Source organism: Manacus candei, unplaced genomic scaffold (genome assembly GCF_025592945.1).
Source record: "Manacus candei isolate 608988 ecotype Guabito, Panama unplaced genomic scaffold, ASM2559294v1 h1tg000063l, whole genome shotgun sequence".
In the NCBI taxonomy this organism is placed as follows: domain Eukaryota; kingdom Metazoa; phylum Chordata; class Aves; order Passeriformes; family Pipridae; genus Manacus; species Manacus candei.
This window is the reverse complement of record NW_026138111.1, coordinates 4,771,634-4,794,922: the sequence shown is the minus strand read 5'-3', so window position 1 is coordinate 4,794,922 and position 23,289 is coordinate 4,771,634. Positions and strand designations below refer to the sequence as shown.

Here is a 23,289-nt window from a genome sequence, read left to right as displayed (position 1 = left end):
ATTCCAGCAATTTTTTAACTTATTTCGAGTTCTTCTAGAAACATTTGATTCAGAGCTTGGTCTTGTGAATGCTAGATCCAGCACAAAGTAAACAGTGCATTGCTAGGAACCACAGAAGGGGTGGTGGATACCATCACATTTAAATTGTGGCTGCATGAAGCCATTCACTGGGTACCTAAACTCAGGTTCTTTTCAGGTGAGGTTCTCAAGTAATTTTCAATGGGATATCATGCTGCAGTCAGTAGTCATTCAAGGTAGTATTGAATGGTGGTCAAATTCTTTGGGTATTGATTTCAAGAATCTGGAATTATCTCCTGCCTGGCAATAGTTAGACACACTTCTGAAAAACAAGCTCTTTTCGCTTGGCTGCCAGTACTAAGTTAGCATATTCTTAATTCTTGGTATAAAGTATTTCTTTAAGACTGTTTTTTATAATATGTATCCATCTACAATTATAAATCAAATAGCTTTACAATCAAAAGACAGTCAGCCTTTTTTATCTTATGAAGGCTTGTGTGAAATTGGAGCCTTGCTGTGGGGTTTTTTACATAATTTTTCAATTCACAAATCCCTCTTAATTAAAATCTACAACAGCTTTTTATAAAAAGAGCACAAATTCATCAAAACAAGTAACAGCCCAAATTGTCACTGAATTGTTGCATCTGTGTTTCCTTGTCACCAAGTTAGAGATCTGGAAAGTAATGCAGAGGTGTAGATGACTTTTCATCACTGGTGTCACTACAGACTCCCAGCCCTCTTCCACCTCTTCTCCTTCAGGACAGCAGAATCAGTGGTTCCTTTGGAGCATGAGTGAGTGCCATTTGCAGCTCACTGATAACATCTTTCTACTAAAATATTGTTTTACCTGGTCTTTACCAATAAAAGTGCTTGTGCCTGCATTAATACACCCCTTCTCTTCTCCCCAGCCCTATGAATTGTCTGTCAATGTCATTTCTACTCACACTGAAGAATACATAATCCACTTCCTAGGACAACAAGTTATCTTTTTCTTTCCTATCATAATACTACTTAATTTCAGAGCAAATTCATTTTTATTCTGTCATAGGCTCCAACCTTCTCATATTTGTCTGCATCATAGTATAGTGCAGTAAGCCTATGATAAAATATGAAATTTTTTTGGGGCTGCAGAAAAAATCATGTGTACTGTAAGCTGAAGTAATTGGGTGATCCTACTGGGACATTCTCATTGTCCCTGAAGGATTTGAAGCGGCAGGTGTTTAGGTGTGATGCATCCTCTCATGCCTGTGCTGCCTAACAGCATGAAGGCAAATCCAAAGCTTCCGAAAGCCTGTAAAACTCTGATAATCCTGCTAAGATTTATTGCAATGGTTCAAGAAAGAGATACAAGTGAGTCCTACGATCAGATAAAAAAAAAAGAAAAAAGAAACTCTTTTTTTTAAAGATAAGCAAGCCCACTCGGAAGGAAGGAAGCCTGTAATTCACCTTAAGTACTATCCAAGGAGAAACTAATTCCTTTCAGATGCAGGGTCAAGTTTTATGTGGAGTCATCTTGACCTGTAATCAGTTTGGCTATGAATAAACATATGTACTCTAAGGAACCATGGAGCAAAGGTAAAATATGATTACTAACAAATCTAGTCTAACTCTCTTGGAGGTCTGTGGAAAGGCTGCCATTGATTTTGATGGGATTTGGATGTAATTCTGTCATTCAACACAGGTGCTTTTATTCAGGACATTTTGGTTCTCCCAGTGCCAGAAAAAAATGCAGCCCACCTTATCATCAGAAGAAACCAGAAAAGCATGATACTTCTGAAAATTAAGCCAGCAAATCTTTTAGAAAGAAGATGTATTACCTCCAAATCAGTCCTTCTCTGCTGGTGATGAACACCAGTTCAAGTGCTGGCTTAAATTGGAAAAGGGTTTTCAGCACAGCTGGAAAAAGTAAGCAGAGGTTTTGTGGAGCTGGAGGTTGCTACTTTTGTCCTTCCATGAGTGGCACTTTTTTTAACATATGAATTCTGGGGTGCTCATTGATGACAGCCATCACTACCCAGTGGATCCACTTTCTAAAGTGGAGGGAATGAAAATACATGATTGCACTTCGCAATGGTCAGTGCACTAACAAAAGAGTTCCCTATTTCAGTGATTTCTATAACTACCAACAAAACGTCCCAAATAGCCATTTCTCATAGACACATCAGCTATAAAACTGAATTCATTTCATGGCTCTGAGATCCAGGGGCTAAGTTCTTCCTGGTGCATGACAAACAGGGCCATAAAAAGATTTAACTCATATTTCTAATTGTTAGAGCTTTGGAAAAGATGAAAAGAAAAAAGAAAAAATAATTTTCCATTACTTGAAGTATTTGAATTTCAACTTCTGACTGGAACAGAAGTTAGAGGGAAGTTGCAGGGCCTTTGAGGGGAGGCTAGAAGCAGCTGTTTAAATCAGATTGAATAAGATAGTCATACTGATTTGCTCTGACCATAACATCATTGGACAGTAGATCAATGGTTGAGCATAACTTTGGCACTCTATATAGCCTGTTGATAATTTGCTGTTATAAAAAATTTGTGTCAGAAAACAGTCTGGAAATGAAAGTAAAATTCCTTGTGGAAAAAAGTCAATATCAATGATTCTTTCCATTGAGTAGAAGGAAGGACCCCACAGACTCTCATCAGTCAGACTGGATTCTATTGAAATATTTGTGTTTTTCAGCTGGCTTATCCTCAGCCCCCAACAGGACAGACTCCTTGGGGCTGTATCCCAGCCATCAGTCCTTACATACCATTTGAGGCATGCATCCTGGGGAGGCAGGGATGATGGGGATCCCCTGGCACAGCAGCCCAGGTGTCAGGTCCCACCTGGGCCACCTGATACAGTGTGTCAACTCAGTGCAATGCCAGCTCCTAGTGGCACTGACACCCCCTGTCATCCTTCCCTCTTTCCAGCTGCATGTCAGACACTTCCTGACTTGCACTGGCCTCTGAGGACCATTATTTCTCTAGGCATTTAGGTTGGCTAAGTAGGAGCCCATTCTTCTGTCCTTAGGATAATCATCCAAAAATGATGGAGCCTTGCAATTTTGCCTGTTACTCTGAAATTGCTCTTAGGACAGGGTAGGAAAAGCGAAAAGCAAATTTGTGTACCAAATTCAAGGAGAGTAACTCCACTGCCCGTGGAAACAGTTGGACAGAAATGAAGGGAAATGAAGCATTCCTCACACACGACTGCTCCATCAGCATGGTCCAGCTGAGAAGTTGCCAGCCACCCCCAACCCTTCTGTTGAGGACACTTTCATCCAGCCTCATGTCCTCCTTTTGTACTCTTGAAAGAGGATGGGAATAGAGGGCATCCTGGTTTCTTTTGCAACCCAGCTCCACCTCTGGGTGTAACTCAGATTCAGAACTCCTTCAGATTTTTTCTTTATTACCTCAAGAAGAAGTATCTCTACCTCCCTCACACAAAGTTATTGCCTGTTACAACCACTTTGCACAGGTAAAGCCTAGTGCTACTCTCAGCTGGCCATTGCTGACTGGAAACCACTGTGCCCAGTTAAACCTTAGTAGGGTATATCATAAGGACTTGTTCACAGATGTTATGCAAAGGAAGGAATAAACTTTTTCACATGCAAACTTAAAGTTCTTCATATACATCCACCTTATTAGCTGTATTTATTAGAATGTCACAACCAGACTGATGTATGTGGTTCATTAGCAACAGTCAGTTTAGATAGGGTGGTAATCACCTCTGAGATAGCAATGAATTGAGGATTGTCACATCAACCTCTCTCCTACAAGCTTGACTTTAAAGGCTCACTTTGAACACAATCAACTGAAGGTTTTAAGGTAACTGGGAATACTTTGAAACCCATGTGCTTTCAGATCACTGGAACTAAACATTGCAATATTTCGCTGGCACATTTTTAACTTTTTCACTTGAGGCTTTTGTCACAGTTCTGAATATAGGTTTTCAAAATATCAAAAACATGATAGCAGGATGGCAGTTAAATTTTCTGGACTCTGAAAGCAGACACTCACAGGCTGGGTTTTCTAGGAAGCACCTTTCAGACTACACATGGGTGTAAGAGGTGCATCTAACTCAAGGCATGGAAGTAAATCTGTAGCCAAGCTGTTTCAAGCAGTTGAGAGAAGAAAAACTTTCAGTCATCAAGGCTGGGACATTACAGTGTTTGGTTTTCACAAGGTACAGTAAAACCTGAATTGTTTCCCCTGAAAAATTATATTTACAGTCTGTTGAGATGAAGTAATGTACTTTAATTCATGAAATTTAGAAGAGCTGAAGGGTTACTTTTTAAATAGCATTCTGTGTTTTTACTGCAGACTGTAAGACACAACAGTAAATGTAGTCCCTCTCCAGAGCCTGAAAGCTGAAGTGGCAGTGCTGACATACAAAATAGTGAATAATACAATTAAAGTAGTCTGCTCTTCTTCTAATATGAGCTCGGAGATGTCAGTGCTAGTACTCTTCAGAGTAATAACATTGTGCATTATTAAAGACAAGATTTCAACAGCTGTTTAATGTTAATACAAGACCCCTGAACACATTCTGAGAGGCTGCACGTTGGTCCAATATAGGCACTGCAATTTTAACTTGTAGTACAATTACTGCCTTTTCTTGCACTCTGAAAGTTTATTTCCTGTTTTGTCAGGCAATCATTAATCTTAAAAAGAAAAATAAAATTGAATGTTCAGAAAAACTAGCCCCAGTTCTCTCCATATCCCTATCTGAGGAAAAAAGAAGTTACTTTAGAGGCAGCTAAACCTCTGCCCCCTTCCTTGAGCCTTGGCATTCATGCCTCATCTTACTCATCTTCATTTTGCCTTGAGTAGAATTCACTGTTACTGTTTTTCAAGACCAAGCAATACTGGCAGCAGATGTGATTCGTAAAGAGCCTCATGCAGGATCTGAGTTTAAATTCTAGCTGTTCACACACTGTGTGCTAGCATATGTTATAAGCAACTATAAATTGTGTGCAGATGTGTTCCGGAATTCCAGTGAAGCCAAGCTAACTACATTGAATAACAACTCATGTGCTTTGTAATTATACATAATGAATGTGTTTTCATATAACAGAGTCCATCTCTGTGGCAAGATTTATCCACTGGCTTTGGAAGCAAGAAATAAGAAATATGGTGTGAATTTTTAAACAGGATTTTTAATACAAGATGTGCAAACCAAAGAGAGGAGACTGATTTCTGGGGAACGTTTCATGTAAGAGATTCTGATTAAATGGGCACACAACCCAGGACTTTAAAAAAAGGATTTGTTTATAACACATTTTTAAAGTCTAAAGACAAAAAACATTTACATATAAGTAAAAAGAGAAAGTATGTAAAGATTGCCCTAGTTGTAAAAGCAAAGTGCCAATGAACAGGAAATAGAGGGAAGCACAATAAAGAAATGGGGGGGCAGGGAGAGTGCAGCCTGTAGGGAGAGAGAGGTCAGTCTAACAGTCAGGAAGAGCAGGGACATGAGCATCCTTAAGGTATCTCATACATATCCTCTGCCATACTCTTGTGTGAAACTGATGATTTTCACCAAGAGAAGATTAACAGCTTTCTCTCTGTAAATTAGCGTTTGGACAATAAATGCTGGGAATACTGACCACCTCTGTTTGTTGCAGGGATAGGGCAGTTCCTTGTCACTGAAAATCATTGGGAAGAAATGAAACCCTCCAACACCATCTTTTTAGTGTTAGTGACTGAGGTTCTGACCAGGACATGTAGCAAGTCATACCAGCTACATATGTTCTTTTCAAGACTTTTCACATATTTATACATTTTTGGCAAACAAAGAACTTAGCATTCATTGGTTCCAAGTTACACAATTCTCTTCATTAATTAGTATTCTATCTTCTACTGGTTATTGATCTCTTGTCCTTAATGTTAATTTGGTCCACATTCTTTGGTCCTCTTCTCATTCTTCCTCAGAGAATCTCCAGTTTTCTGGGGTAATGTCTTTGTTAATCTCCTCTGCATCTTCTGGTTACTCCCAACATGTAAATTTTAAGATCCCAGATATCCAATTTTAAACCCCTTCAGGCTTTGTTTACTGAAGCTTATGAGGTCTAGCCCAGCAAAACCGAAAGCCTCAGTTATTTAAGGACCAAATCAACAAGAAAAAGTCCATGAAGAGAAACCGAGCCACCCACTGGCAAAAATGGACAAACCCATGACCATCTAAAATAATCAATTAAAAAGTTACTTGAAACCGTTAAAAAAAAATTAGGAAAGTTATATCATTTCCAACACCCTCCTTGCTAATGTACCAGCTGTGCCCTATCCATGGGTCCAACAGAACAGCAGCACTTCTTTTCTTGTCTTCTGACTAGTGGCAAACACCAAGCAGATACAGACAGCCTGCCTGGAAGAAATAACTCTTTTCTTTTAGCTGTGTGGACAAAGCAGCAGAGGAAAAAGAAAGGCCTGAACACAGTCTCAAAACATGAGCATAGGTTAGCTACCAGCTGGTAGAAGAGCACACCTCTGTGTCCTCTCCCATGCAGAGTCCTCAGGAAAAGCATCTCAGTATGTGTTTTAAGCTAATCTAAATCAAGGTTGCTCTGGTCCCACTATCCTGCCCATTTCCAGCTTTTTATCCCCTTCTCCTGTGTGACTTTGGCACAAGCTCTTATTTGATTGCATAGTGCAGTGGTTCACAGAGCTGGAAAAACTCAAAACTTGCCATGAAATTAAATTACCAGCTTTCAGCCAGGTAAGTTCCCTGGATGGGATCCATGTGAAGTCAAGATGGCATCAAGAAAGATGCCAGGGATAATGCAAGAGTGGGAATGGAGATGTGCAGTCCTGGTCCACAGGGAAAGTGCAGGTTACAAGTTACCCAGTCCTAGATTACCTTCAGCTCCCGTGGAAGCACACTTTGATGCCTTTCAGAAAATATCACAAGCTTCTTTGCAAACACATAGATACAATTTTGTCCCTTCTGGCTAAGAGAGAGAGAGAGACCTTTTCTTATATAGTAAGACATTTCGTGGTTCCTCTTCCCCAGGTTGCTTTCCTGATGGAAAGACAGTTTGTAGGTTTAATGAGAGTACTCCCCAAGTAGACAGTAGTAGCAAATCATTAGTGAACTGCATCAGCTCTGGCAGAGCCACAGCTTTCAAGATTCATCCTGCATTTGAAGGTGATTTGCTACATCAAAGCTGAAAAAATATATTAATAAGGGAAAGGAAAAAAACTCCATTAAAATTTGATTATATCTTGCATTTTTGTTATCCAGCTTACCTTTTAGTATAAATTTTCTTTCTAATACACATTCCAGTGCATTTCTCCGTACACATAGTATTTGCATCATTTGGCAGAGAACATGAAAACCTAAATGATGATCAGACTGTGCTGGAGAGGGTCTGTTAACAGAAAACACAGGCAGTTAAATCACATCATATTAAATCAGCAACATTCTTAACCCTGAAGCATGGCATATTATTTATGGACTATTTACTCTTGACTCTTTGGACTCCTTATATCTCGGGAGCCTGATTAGCTACATATTTGATGGTTATGTTTTCTCCTCTCAGGTTATGTTTTCTCCTCTCAAACTCCTTGGATTAATCCATCCAGGTCATTTTGCTGACCCACTTTGTTCAGACTTGTGATACTGCTTGGTACCCTGAGAGTCTACCTGACAATGTTGATATAGCTTAACACTGGCTGGTCTCCAGCCATTCTCTGCCACAAACAAGAAGATGAATACTCCTATCCCTTATCTGGGAGGAACAGCCACAGTTGTACTTCCTAGCTCAATTTTAACTGTATATTTCTGAAAGATTACGTGCTTTATACAAATTCAAAGTGAATCTTTTGAAAACATATCTATGGAAATCATGTAAAAGCACAGAAGAACTAATACTAGGAAGGGCCATGGCTCAAAAATCCCAGGTAACACTAGCTTGTCTGCCTACAGGCTGTAACAGTCAGTGAGCAACATAGATTTCTGCTATTTTATTGTTCTATTTCCTATTTTTGCGTTGAAAGTTATACTCTTTTCTTGAGACTTCTATTAGGGCAGACTATATTAGACTGCATTATTTACAAATGTTTGCTGATTTTCTGGAAGAACTGCTCTGAATTACATGACATTATGCCATATAATGATTGTAAGATGGTAAAGATGCTACCACTTAAGCAGTTTTTAGGCCAGGATAAACTGCAGTAGAGGAAGAGGACTTGGTGATAAGTTATGACTGGAAGAATTTTTGCAAGGGATGGCATTTCATCTGAGTGTCTTGAACTTCATCTTAATAGCATGTCATAGAATTGGGCAATTGATTTCAGTGGTAATGTGCAGGACTTCATAAAGGGCCTGCCACCAGCTTTCAGACTAGAGTCACTATGGTAGGCCTGGTATCAAGTACACAGCATACAGGGCAACTTGGTAAGAAAGTAAAATATGGTAAGAAGGAAAATATGAAGGTAGTGTGTCATACATATAACCAGAATAACCCTGACCTCAACAACAACAACAACCAAAGAGCTGTTGTTACTGGCTCTAGCCATTTTAATAATTTTAGAAGAAAAACGGCACAAGAGAAGTTGCTCCATTCCAAAGGATATGTGCTGCTACAGCAAAGAGCAGCTAACTACATTGTTAAACGTTAAGACTGAACATGCTCCACTGCATTCCCAACACAGCATTCCCTACTTAACAGATAAGGAGTTAGTTTGGTGATTAAATTATTTCCATCACATGCTCTCCTCTTTCAGCTATGCTGGTTGTCCTTTTGTTGTTTTATTGACCCTATTTTCCAGGCCATTGGATTTCCAAACAGCAGTCTTCAGAAGCATTATCCCGTTAAGGAAACAATCAGTTTGCAGATTTTAACGTATCTGAGGCCTTACTGGTATCTGGTTGCATTTCTTCATCTGTCAGTTTGTTTCAGGAGGTTTTGCATGCTTTTGCTGCCATTTTAATGGATTGCTTTGATTTATTAGGAGAAGCACTGTCGTGGTTGCCAAATCCAATGCCCAAGTACTAGACCACCTTTTGCTGATATGCAATAATGCAGCTCCAGATGCAGCTCCCCAGATTTCAGAGGCAGGGAGAGAACAGCTTGGAAATTTTTGCTAGGGGGCATGATTGTCATGGCTCAAGACAAGTAAGTTCAAACTTGAAAAGGTGACATAAGCACCATAGCAGAACTTTCAGAGGTCAGTCGTGTCTCTGTAAGGACTTTGGCATGGTCTCCCTGCTGCAGCAGGGAGACAGTGTTGCCTTGTGCAAAAAATCAGGCAGGAGTGTGACTTTGCTTTTTTCCTTCATTATACCATTGGCCAATATCTGCCCTTGTAACCAAGAAGCCATAGAAGATTTAATTGGGATTCATCCCTACACAATGCACGTGTGCTTTTTGTCTCCTTCCGTTTCAATATTGAACCAAGTTGCAGAGACGAAATCTGGCCCCGTGGTATTACTCAAGGTGAACAGCTGAAGCATTCAGATAGTCATTCTCTGAATGAGCTTGCAGAGGCTAAGTAGCTAGATTAGAAGAGTACAGGTGGGAGAGCGATAAATCCCATGATCAGAGGTATTTACAACAAGCTATGAGGCTCTGCTTTGTGCTGTTTGTTGCTTTAGGCTGGGATTTTTAAATCCCAGTCTTTGTTGTTTTCCCAGCTTTGTTTGCTCAAGGCAAAGTGATTGTCAAATACCTCACACAGAGGCCCCTAATTCTGAGTGGGACAGCCCATAATATACAACTTTAATGAGACACAATACTAGTATGCAGAAATATGTGATTCCAGTCTTACTGCTGCTGGTATTTTACCATATGGTTGATGTTTTCAGTATGCTATTTTCCTATAGTTTCAGCCCATATGGCAAAGCATAGCATGATGTACCCTAAAGGCCACATTTTGCCAGATTTGCTCCCCTGCTGATGTGTCCTGTCAGACCTGACCAGCCCCCAAACAGCCACAGAAACCGAGCACTGGGTTTTCCTGGTTCTGAAGGCATCATCATGGCTAGTTAAGCAAATTTCTTTTGACTGACCTGACTGAGGAGAAGTGAGTAATTTCTGAAGCCTGGCTTGTAATGTAACTATCCCTGTCTGGCATAAGCTTTTGGACTGCGGCTATTTTTACAATTCTCATGTTGTAGCTACAGACTAGATTGCTACAGTCGGCTGTTGTATGCTCAGAAGTAAAGGGTTACTGCTGAGGAGCCGAATGCTGAGTGCGGCTTAGGCTCTGCAATTGTAGGATAGATGCGCCCTCCCGTGTACCAGCTCCGAAGTGTTTGCAGAGCCAAAGCATTCGGACCTCAAGGCACCTCTCTAGAGACTTCAAGATTCTTTTTTTTTTTAAACAAAATTTTGTCTCTCCAAAACTCTCTTTCAATCTTCCAGAATTTATTAATAAAATTTTTCATTTAAAAGAAATGCAGAAGCTTAGACTTGCAAAACAGCAGTAAAAATAGTGGGGCTGGGTCCCCCCTCACCTCTTTTTTCTGCTTATGTAAAGAACCAAAGTCAGAAGAAACAAATGAAGAAACACTCCCCAAGAGTTTTTGCTACTCCCAAGATTGGTCTGATAAGATTTTGTACATCCACCTTTCATAAAATCAGTTCAACTCCTATCAAATAGAGGGGTAAAGAAAGAAATGTTTCAAGGTAACAGTCACTTTGCATGAACTTCTTTTAAGGAGTGTAGCACCAGACGCATATTTTAATTTCAGGGAACCACCAGAGTTTAGCTAGAGCCGCTGAGAAACTTTTTAATTTTTACTTACTTTGATTCTGACACCATCATCGCTGTATCAATTCACCACAAAACATTGAATCAAAATAGTGCCCATCATATCTGTGTCCAGCAATGGAAATTACCGTGTTTTTTGTGTCTGTGTTTTTTCCTAAAATATGAGAGCTTATTAGTAAATTGTAAGGTGTCCATATTACAGAGTTCTAATACAGGAGTCTCTAACTGCCCAGGGGAGTTTCTTTGTTGACAAGGAAAAGGTGCTGAAGATAATTCTATTTCAAATGGTGGAAGAGTTATGTCAGCTATTTCTTTATATTTTCCCTCAGCAATGGCATGGAGTGGAAAGGGGAGGTATTCCCATTGTCCATTTTTGTGTAGTTGACTAGTCCATCTCAGTTCTTGGCACATCTCTTCCCCAGTAACTGAGAGCAGGACATAGGCTGGAGGCTGTCTCTGTATCTTTGTCTATCCATGGTCCCTGGAAGCAACTTAAAGAGATCCTCTGAGTAATGTAGGCAGTAAGCTAGCTGTTTAAAATTGGGTACTGTGAATAATACCTTTTTGGGTGACAATAGAGCTGCTTCAAAAATATGCTTTGCCTTCCCTCCTCCTTGCTACTGCTATCCAAGGCAATCAAATGGTTGGTATCATCATTCAGTATTGGATTGCTTTCCTTTCAGTGGATTATCCAGTCAGATTAATTTTTGTCTATTCTTCTTTTCCTTTTCTTTCTTCTACAAAAAAGGAGTGGTATTTCTATCTTTAGGTAGTTTTCAAGCTATTTCTCTTCATCTCCTATTGTAGGTAGGGAAATTCCAGATGTATTTTGTTTCCATTGATCTATTTTGCCTAGTCACCATAAATTTCAACCTTTTTCCTCTGCTGCATTTGTTCCATCCAGTTGTCTTAACTGGCAGTTTCTTTAATAGTCCTTGTTCACATATGAGAATTTCATAGCTCTGAGCTACTTTATTTCTCTAGAGAGAAAATTAATTTGCACTTTAAACATAAGCAACACTTAGTCTACATTCAGGCACTGGCAGCTTTTATGTTGTGGGTTGCCTCAGATCTATCAGGTTTGTTGTTGGGTTTTTTACCCCAATTTTTTTCTTTCCTTTTATAAAAAAGAATTTTGTTACTGGAACCTGGTTTCAGAACCTGAAATTACACTTTCTTTCACTCAGGTCAACCAAGGAAGAAACCTACCAATTGCTTCTGAAGTTAAAATCACTTCCTTTTCAACAAACCTGAAGCTGATGCTGTATCACTTTCTCATTCTGTAGCTCCTGTAAGTATGCCTTAAAAGCCAGGGGAAAAAAAGCTTATAAACATGACTATATAAAAGTGGAGATTGACATTTGTACTATTGCTAAATTCTCAAATGTATTTAATGTACACAATATAAAGTTATCACATAATATGTCAGACTAGGAAGGGACCAAAATTGGATTTGACAAAAAATCCAAGAGTACACATAAATGTTTTTCCAGAGTTGTTCTTTTGAACTGAATTTAAAACATAGCTGGTAGTATTTACTATCTCCAAGACATTGTCCAAGACTACATGCTGGGATGCAGGATTCCAAAACTATGCTGTTTCAAACCCAACTTCTATTTGTTGTAGCCATATTAATCCATAGATATAATCTGCAGGTACCTTGGATGAGTTCCACAGTATGTTGGTGCCTATTCCCTCTAACCTCCATCCATTTCTGGTATCTCCTAAGTTAGATGAAAGTTGGTTTTGTCCTACCTGTTAGAAAGGAGTCTAACAAAATCTATATAAAGAGCTCAGAGTAGTATAAGGAATGAAAGCAATAATTCAGAATTAAAAGATGTGTCCTCATGATGTTCCTGCTCAATAAAACTTGATATATTTTCCCCTAGATCTACTTGATAATTTGAAATTAATAGAGTAACACTGCTGTCTTACAGAAACTTTCTACATCAGTACTTCACAAGCAGGTGGTGTAAAATACTATCAGTATATGCAAGTAGTAAGACAAAAGATTAATGTTATTCAGCTAAGGAGCAACGATTTAAAGTGGGCTAGTTGGGCTGTGATACAGAGATGGGTCTAGCTAAAGAGAGGACAACATGGAAACTTGCCATTTCTTAAACCCTGTTTGCCTTTTCTCCTGACATGGTAAAAAAATACAACTCCATTCATAAAAATGAATGCAAGGTTTAGAAAAGCTTTGAGAACTAGTCTAACCTCTGATATGCAAACACTATGCAGCACCTCCTATATGCAATTACTTTTCAGATAGCTGTTGGATTCACACTAAACTTCAGGAATAGCCTCCGATTTTTCCATTGCTAGTAGTGTTGTTTAATATTGGTGTACTTGAACAAACAGTTTAGTTTCACAACGATGAAGTTATTTTGTTTATTCCATGGATTGATAACACGTTACTGATGGGTTAGTCATTTTGAAGGTTTGTTTGTTTTTGTTTTATTAAAGAACACATTCAGTCAGGACGCAGTCAGGCCATTTTTTTGCTGACATGCTGTTTCTGTGTTCCAGAGAAACATGCAGGTATATGAAGTGAATGTAGTTTCACAATAATTTGTGGATTGGGAATCTGGTCAGAGAAGCAGGGCCTCCTCTGGACATGTCTCAGGTCCCCACTCCCTGTCAGAAATCACCATCCTAGCCAACACAACCTGTAGTGCTCTGCATAGTCCATTCTGTGAGGTAGGATCTTTATATTCCTCACTGTAGGGAAAACCGATTATATAGTTTGGATGTGACTTAAATAGGAAGAGTAAACCCGACTATTACTATTACTTTTGGTTAGACAGAATGGGAATTTGTGCCCTATACATTTTACTTAGCAGCCTATAATGTTTATTGACATAACAAGTGGTAGGAAGAAGATCCCAGTGCAAAGATTCCATTTTAAATGAAGTAATTTGTCAACATTTCCTTTCCCACTCATTTCAATTTGCATGCAAAGATACCAAGTTTTATCTCTGGCTATGCTACAGGGCTATAGTTTATTCACAGCAGGAAAGAGAGCAAATATAAACAGCTAGCTAATGGGCTGAACCACTATCTAGCTGGAGCTGAACTTTAGGCTGATGTCACTGTACAGTAGCTGCCACAAACAAGTCAATGTGTCCTGCAAATTATAGCTTATTTGGGCCATGTGAATATAAAACTTGAAATTCAAGTGTGCATTTCAAAAATGCATCAGAGAGAGTTTGTGATTCTAATTTGTGTACAGAAACGCTGTTTCAAATTGCAGTTGCTGTCAGCCACTTCAAAACATGAAACAGACAATGCTGACACTGAGTTACAGGCTTGTCCTCTGGGCCCCTTCAGTGCCAGTGGGGAGAGAGAGAAGCTTTTTTGGTGTCACTCAGAATCATCGAACAGTCTGGGAGGGAAGGGACTTCAAAGATCACAGATCACAGAATGTGCTGAGTTGGAAAGGACCCACAAAGATCACTGAGTCCAACTCTTAGCCCTGCACAGGACCATCCCCAAGAGTCACACCATGTGCCTGATTGTTTAGTTCCAAGCCCCCTGTCATGAGCAGTGACACCTTCCACTAGACCAGATTGCTCAATGCCCCATCCAAAGCTTCCAGGGAGGGGGCCTCCACAGCTTCTCTGGGCAAACTGTTCCAGTGCCTGACCAACCTCACAGTAAAGAATTTCTTAATATTTTTAACCTAATTTCCTCTTGTTCAGTTTGAACCCATTGCTCCTCGTTCCTAAAGAGTCTCTCTCCAGCTTCCTCCCTTCAGATACTGGAAGATATCTTCTCTTCTCCAGGATGAACAGTCCAAACTCTCAGAGTGTCTTCATAGCAAAGGTACTCCAGTCCCCTTAAAAACTTTGTGGCCCTCTTCTGGACTGGCTCCAAAAGTACCATGTCCTTCTTATGTTGGGGGCACCAGAACTTGGTTCTGGCACTTGGCACAGTTCAGGGGTCTATTCAGAGGCAGGGGTGATGGCACCTGGAAGGACCTGTTTCTCTCCATTGACTACAAAAGGAGTGTGAGCAAAGCTCAGATGTAGATGTCTCCATTTCTGACATACTGTAAGACTGGGGAGATAATTACTTACACAAATATAACTAAGTGACTACTTAACCAACACTAAGCCTTATGTCATCCCTGTCAGGACCAATATTTTGTGTTTACTACCTTTCATGGGGAATACTTATTGGATTTGGGTGTCCTTTGCTGGCCACTAGTGCTTTTAACTTAAATTGATATGAAAATTGAATAATATTATATACAAAATATATTATTTTCAGAGCATTTCCACAATGAATACAAGTTTCCTAAACCAAACAGCTACCCTTAGATGAAGAAAGATGGGATTTTTTCTTATTATTCTTTTGTGTCTTATAGAAACAATATTAGTAAGCATAATTTGAATTATTTGCAATAACTACTACAACCCAGAGCACGACCGTGCACATATAGCAAGGTAAGACTGGCCCTTACCATCAAAATACTTACATAAAGTTTCATGAGTAGCCACTGTACTGAGAATGTAGTGGCTGCTTCACCTGAATCTGTGTGTGTATTTGATGTCCTGTATTTGATCACAGTGATGGAGAGAAAAGTACTTCTTTTTCAAACTTATATGACATTTTCCACTGATGCAATAATGGTAAAATATCTGGAAAAAAACCATAGCAATGAAAACTTTTCTTTACTGATATGCCAAGTTTATTCATTTCTGCATGCAAAAGCTGAATTATTTGTTTTCATGAGGCAACTTATTCTATAGGGTTGCAGGAAATACTTGATGTCTTAGGAAAAAGTTTTACTTCATCAAGTTGGTATAGGACTAAATTTCTTTCTCCAGCTTATTGTTAACTACAGTCTAAAAGTGCTTCTACAAGCATGGCTTTGAGCTGGAGTTACAGATCTATTTTTAGACCAAAAGCCACGAAAAACTACCAAGTCTGTTGAGCTGCCTTGGCTGTTTGAATGACATCTTGTGAGTAAGATAGCCACCTAACTATTGATAAGCCTGGGTATCTCGTTACTTCCTGTGAGCTGTCATGACAGCTGCGTATTTTGTATTTCTGCTGCTGCTGGAAGAGTGAACAGAATTGATCAAATGGGCTGGTAGAAGGAACTCTTCACTGGAAATCTCAGATCTTTCTGGAGGAAGATAGAAATATATGAAAATACATAAGCTGAATTTCAAAAAAAGCTCTGTGTGAAAGACTGCATCCTGAGTTTGAGGATGAAGTTGTCCAAATACCCCAAGAGGTGCATTTTCTCCTTTCTGGAAATCAGAAAGTAATGGGAATAAAACTCCTCTATTCTCCCTGTTTGGTTTTGATTTTGGGTTTTATTTTTCTATCACTCTAAAATTCAGAATGTTCTTCTTTCCATGAGGAGATTCTCTGCGTAGGCCCATGTAAGTGATGATTGGAGAAGAAATTTCTGGAATAAAGTGGTTTGGATCCCCAAATCCAGATCTCACAGAAGTGAAATCTCAGTTGAGAAGGATACATTAACATGAAAATCAGAGAACTACGTATACTAAATCTTGATTAGTCTGATAACAAAGGCAGACTAACAGACATTGCAGTACACTTCTGCTAGAAATTTTGGCCATTTCTGACTTACATTTCTGGATGATTCTGTATTAGGAACAAAATTAATATCTGTACTGTAGTTCAGACTTTTACGCTTCTGCCTTGAGCATGGTTTTCAAGCATCTCTGTACATACTGGTTTCAATTTCAAACTTTAATTTTCTCTGATGTGGAAGCTTGATCACAAGCACCAACATAGAAGACAAATTCAAACAACTATGCTTTACTCACTGTGCACATTAATTCTCCTCTGGAAGCTTGTAGGAAATTCTTTTGTCCAAAAAAAGCCCAAGTTTCAGAGCACCTGTCTCTGAGAGGCTTTCTGTAGCATCACATCTCTCCCAGCATCTCATTTCTGGCACATGTATTCGCTCTAATGTGGGCTACATACAGAAGACTTTGAAGTGCTAAAGGCTATCTGATACGGTGCCATTGCAATTTAATTATTTTTTCCAGTGCTGCCTCAGCTACAATAAGTTTAAGGAATTAGATGGGATGCAAGATTTTTGCTTTAACTTATAAAAATGCAAATGATCTGGAATTAAATTGCTCAGGAACTTCACTCTCCATCATACAGTGATAAGAAGCACTTGAGCTGCAGTTCTTTCCCACGGCACAGCAGCTTGCCTGAGTGATCGCTGGACTGGGAGCTTTTCCACCTCACCTCGTCTTCCCATCTCCAAAGAATTTAATGTGCTACAGAGCACTTACCTTCCTCTCCACTCTGTTTTCAAGGAGGAAGTGACCTGAAGAGCAGATCAGATTTCTGGAAAGTCCTTTCTGTTGTACTTCACATTTATATCCATGGAAAGTCCTCCATCTGCCCAGGATATCAGTTATCCAGGACTGCTTTTGCACAAGAAAATCAACAAATAGCTTTCAGCTTTGTCTGCCAGCACATACCTTGTCAGATCTTGGGCCTTTACTCCACCTTCTTGATCTCTTCTGCTTTTGAAAAAAATAATTTGAAAGATCTCCCATTGCTGATTTTATTCAGGATCTTCAGAAGATTATTTCAGATGAAGAAACACAAATTTCATTCAAGGTGAGAAACCAGCATGATTACAATTCATCGTCACTCAAGCACATAACACAAAGATTGGCTGTTGCATCCCTATCTCTCTTTTCCCCTGAATACTGTGTGGACTTTTAAAGAGAGAAGTTATTATTTTTGCCTTCCTTGTATATTTTCTCACCAGACACACTGGATTATTGGAAGTCTCCCACTAGTTTCTTTGACATAAGGGATCTCAGCTTCCTATACAGAACGTCTCTCCCTGACTGTTAATCTACTTAAGTTTCTAGATCTTATTGACACTATCACTCACTACCTGTTACTGTTTCCCCCCTATGAGCTGAAGTTTCCTCTTCTCCTGCATCTCAGAGCTGTAAACAATTCTGTACCTCCTCTATTTACTTTGCCCTGATTTGCTCCACCTTCTCTTCAGTTTAATTCTGCTATGGTATCAAATTCATCTGCTTTTTGCAGAAAATGCTCAGCACCTGTATGGACATGGTATATGCAGAGACACACCCTTGGAATTTGCTTGTATTACCGAGTTGCAAAACCTACTCTGGGAACAGAGTTGCAGATCTGTAGCTGAGAACCCAGGTTCTGTTAATGCATTTGCTTTTGTTACAAAGGCTTTTAAGACTGTAAAACAGAAACACACCAAACCCATGTTTTGATGTAGTATGCAATGTGCTTGATGAAAACAATAAACAAAAGCTTTCCACTCTATATAGCATTTCATAAATATGCGTTTATTTCCTCATCTTTCATCAGCTTTACAGTTTTAACCAGTGCCTCAGTGGTAATATTTGTCAGAAGCATACAATGGAACTTCAGATACTTCTATTCTGTAGTTCTGAAGTTAAAAACAAATTAACAGGCCTTTCCATAAGGAACTGCACCAAAAAATAATGCAACTAATTTCTTAAAACATATTACAGAGTTACATAAGATTTCAACTTACATTTCTATTCTACTCCATGTACTGTATTTACACAGTTAACTAATTTATTATTTACATTTTTCAAATTCTGTAGTAATAAATTTTTTTTATATTGTACATTCTAGTTTAAATTTTTATTACAGAAATTATTTAACACGCATTTTAGACACTGCAATTTCAATATTTCACATGAGTTCTAGGAGATTACTGCCTGGTTTCACTAATGATGTGTCAAGATGCCTCCTTCATAAGAAAATACATATTACAAAGGAATTTTATAATATTCAGAATCTTGAATTTTGAAAAAAGGAAGTACCTTGGATGTAATAATGATAATGTTTTTTCCTTTTCTATGCAGTACTTTGTTTGGAATGATATTTTTCCTGAGATGTAGAACTGTTAAGTGTAAGTCGTGGGTTTTTAATAAAAATTTGAGATTTTACATAAATGTTGGCCTTCTATTTACTGAAAGCTACTCCATCTGTATAGATATATAAATGTTATTTATATATCTTATTTTCCAGAAAAGTCTATATCTACATAAATAAACATTGCTATTATATTAGGAAACTTCCCACTATCCTTAAAAAGCAATGTGCTCAAGTACAATATTCAACTTCTGACACAGACACAACAGTAAATGTGACCTCTAATGGTAATACTTTCTTCCAAGGGAAGTAAGAGGTACCTGTTGAATTTGGAAGACATGGCAGACAACTTACGTGGACCCAGTGAAGGAAATTTTATATATCCAGTCCCAAAAATGTTATGCAGGAGCATCTGACACAGCAGACAACTTTGGGTCAACTTTCCATGTTACAAGTAACTACCTAAATAATGTCTTAATAGAAAAAAGTTAATTATAGAAAACCCTTACAACATTTAGTGCTGTGTGTCTTCTCTCATTACAATAATAGGCATTTATATTAACAAATCATTGTAGAGACTAAGTTTAAAGCAAATGGTCATAAATTTCATGTTTCTTTTATTCTGTTATTGGTAGATACTGTTAGGCACAATATGACATTCTTTGTAAACATAAATTTTGATACATTAGACCATGAACTGAAGTTACAGAAAACAGTATACAGACACTCAAGAAGCACAGATCCACTACACACTCCAGGTACAAATGCAGCCATCCAGGAGGCCCGACCTTGCATCTACTGCAACTGAAACCACCAGCTGACACCAGTAGAAAAGAAATGCATCCTAGTGACCAAGTATGCCTACTTCTGAAATAATTCATTTTTTTTCTCTTCTACCAAAACCTTTGTATATTTTTAAAATATAGGTCTCATAATCGCATGTTGGTAAAAATGTATTTTACTTTATTTACCTTGAGACACCTAATTATTATAAAGTCAGTGTCAAGAACTAAGGCCCCTAAAGCAAGTAACGTAACTAATACATTTAGAAAGCTTTCTTCAAAATAGGTATCTACATATTTTTAAGAAGTTGAAAATAATCTTCCAATAACAAGTCATAAGACAAAATCTCTTGAAGGTTTTTTATTTCCCAAACTTAAAAGTGCACTACATTTTTGTGCAACGTTGTGCAACTCAAGAACCAAACTGAATAATAAGTCTGAACTTCTAGTATATTGCTTATTGCACCTCTCACCCTTAATAACCTATAAGTGTATGGTAGGCACAAATTAATATGAGTTATTTACATCCAACAGAGCAAAGTCAGAATTCTTATCATAAAATACTTCTTGAAAAAAAAAATAGTGCACTTAAATTATGTAAGTTCTAAGAAATTATTCAGTATTCCATGGTTATATGAAGAAACATTAATTTTAATCTATAAATTCATAGAGGATTTTTGTTCTGCTAATGATCTGAGTATATAGTTACTGTTAATGTTATTGGGAACTAGCTTCTCACTTCCTCCAAATATTCAGGGAAAAAAGGTATTAAATTATTTAACAAATAAGCTTTGGAAAGATATAATAATTTTCCTTTTCTAATGTGCTAGAAATGGAGAATAAGGCAACAACTGAGATAAAAATACGTCTTGCTTTGTAAACCAAGCTTCTTAATACATTTCTTAAAAGTGAACTTTCACGCTGAAAAATTGAAAGGCATTGAAAGAAAAACGTTAATTACTTTGACAAGACCATGCCTTCTATTTAATTCAGTATTTTATAACACTCCAAAACATATTGAGAGGGATTTATTTTATTGTAATAGATGAGTCTTCAGTTTTAAGTAACTCCTTTGTATGGCTAAAAAGCTTCTACAGCATCCTTCAAGACTGAGAAATATTCACCAATTTCCATTGCATGCTTCTATATTCTTATATTATTGAAGTATTATAACCTAATTCCATTGAAAACCAACAGAGATGTGCTAATATCACTGTCTTCTGAGTTATAGTAGACCTCAAAACACAGGCCTTGCTGTCTCTTATGGTCTTTACGATCACAAAAAGTTCTTTTGTTCTACTCAAACTAAACATAAATTAGATACACAGACTGCAATTCTCCTATTTAGAGAAGGGAGAAAAAGAAGAAAATTACGTGATAAGACTTCTGAACTTATTTTCTGAGCAAAAAAATTCACTTTTAAGTTTATTCAGTGCTTGATATCCTGCTTTGTCCATTTCTTTGGTATTCTGTTCTCATTCTGCAAATTCTAACAGAATTTTAATGGTCATCTTACTTCAAACGAAAGAGCAATGAGCTGAAAGCACAACCAGAACAACAGATGCCTTAATATTGCAGAACATGATGGATTTAATGATTTCTCTCTCTTTATAGTCATTTCTTGTAATGATTGGGGGCATCTGCAAAAGCAAACTTCAGTCTGTAGGCCTCTGCTAGGAGTACACTGATGTCTTCATTTCCCCATCGTCCTGTGGGTAAATTTTGTAAAAATATCAATAACTCCTAGATGGAGAAAAAAAAAAAAAGAAATTAATATATTTTTTCAAGCAGCAAGTAGTGTAATAGAAATATATTACTTATACAATGATTATTTATAAGCAATAACTCATGCAGTACCTCTGCATCCCAAACAAACCTGAGATCCCATTAGTGTGATTTTCCTGTAACTTTTACAGATACTTGCTATTTGACCCTTCAGTTCAGAAACTTGCTATTAATTGTAGCCACACTATGGTTATTTGCTAGATAATTTTTTTTTAGAAAAATAATCCATCTGTGTTGTTGCCTATCCAAATTATTGTTATGCTCCAGGGCATGGAGTTATACAATTGGATATATTTTCAAAATTATGGATGCTTGCTAAGTCTGGGACTTCCTCACAGTGATGCAAAGATAAGATACTTCTCTATTTATACATGAAAAATTATGAAATAAATTATTGTTTCAGTCAGTTGCAGTCAACTCCCACTTCAATTCTTAGCCCTGGTTTCCCACTCTTTGCTCGTTTCTTGTCCCAAAATATTTTCCTGTGGGTCAGTTCTTCCTCTCTCTTGTATTAGGTTTAGGCAAAATTCACTTCCAAGCAGCCTAAACCCAAAAACAGAGGTAACAAGGAGCTCACTGGGACAGTGCCTGTATGTTCAGTTCTGATGAACATACACCAGAATCCACCATGATCCAGAGCTGCACAAAGCTTCAAATACTCATGATATGCTGAAACCTGCCAGCCCTGAGAGGCCTCTTTGGAATATCAACTACCACAAATTCTCTCCTGGGTTCATGCAAATGACAATTTTTATAAGGCTCATAATTTGACCAAACTCAGGAAGTTAGTTTGTTCTTTTTAAAAAAATGGTGATTCAAAAAGTCACAAACCCTCAAGTGTGATGCAAAAGCCACTCCAGATTAAATTTGAAGTCCATGTTTTAAACTTCCCAAAGAACAGACCACCCAGAGAACTCCTGTCTTATGCTCTTAATTGTTTTGATAATCTGTGGCAAAGCAGCAAAAGGGAAGTTTTGGGTGAATCAAAACAAAATAAATGCGGATTTTTATGATGGGAGGTATAAGGCAATCTTAGGAGTAAATGCAGTTGTTAAGCATGCTTGTATCTTCTGTGTGCTCTATTTTTGCAGAAAAAACAGACAATTTGTGTACATTTGTATACATGCATATGTATTTGTGAGGATATGCATATGTATATTTATGCATGAATATGTTTGGTAAGGTTTATTCTAAAGATCAGAAATAAGTAAGCAGGAATGCAATTAAAACTACAGCCATTATCTTGCTATAAATCAGAATCCTGCAGTATCATGTACAAGTACCCAGGGAAATTATTCTTCATAAGAGTCTTATTTTCCTTGTTCCCTCTTCTCCCTCCTCTGCACCTGCTTTCATAGAAGACAGCTGCAGGAGCCCTTAGCAAGGATTCAGTGATTTTAGAAAACAGCGAGGAGCAGATATTAACATCAAATGATTTTTTTGTGTTTGTGAGAAAATTATTTTGAGGTTTGGTCTTGCTATACTGGTTCTTGTAATGTGAAAAGAAAAAGGATAGAAGTTGAGCAGTACCCTATATTTAATTATGAATAATAAGTAGTAATACAATACTTAGCATGAGAATGTCTATATTACACTTGAGAGAACATATTTTTAATAAAGTATTGTATAACTGTCAAAATCCCACTCTTTTTTCTTTTATTTCTATGTACTTATTTGACAATTACACTGATAACTGTAATTAATAAATTAGCCATGCAAAGCAGGAAAGTTGCGTGGAGGGATGATAAATGCCTACCTCCCTGAAAGTTCTTTTCTCCTTTTACATAAGTAACTTTCAAGCAGCTCTATAACACAGCCATTAATTCAGCGAGCTTTGTGAAATTGCCTGTTTGCAGTCTCAAGATTTCTCTGGGTCAGACTTCTGGTGCAAACTGCTATAAATGATTCATATTGCTGGAGCAGTGCTTTGGTTTTCCTTTGGGCTACTAGTCAAATTAATTTGGCCCAAACCAATCCTCCAGCTGCTGGAGAACCCTGAGCCTTCTACCAGACCTGAGTCCTTGTACTTTGTAGAACATCATCTCACTGGTGACACAGCCCTCACCTGCCTGCACAGAAGGTACTACTAAGCTACTCAACAGCT

General features: G+C 38.0%; 1 protein-coding gene across 2 annotated transcripts in view; it reads right to left on the bottom strand.

The window, feature by feature from the left end:
- Positions 1 to 18,038: 18,038 nt before the first annotated feature.
- Positions 18,039 to 23,289, bottom strand: part of TBC1D22A (TBC1 domain family member 22A) — a 164,384-nt gene continuing 159,133 nt past the window's right edge. For both annotated transcript variants that reach the window (XM_051805182.1, XM_051805183.1), the window contains exon 13: positions 18,039 to 21,143. In XM_051805182.1, coding sequence (XP_051661142.1) covers positions 21,015 to 21,143 — 129 coding nt within the window. In that variant the 3' untranslated portion in view covers positions 18,039 to 21,014. The remainder of the gene's footprint in view (positions 21,144 to 23,289) is intronic.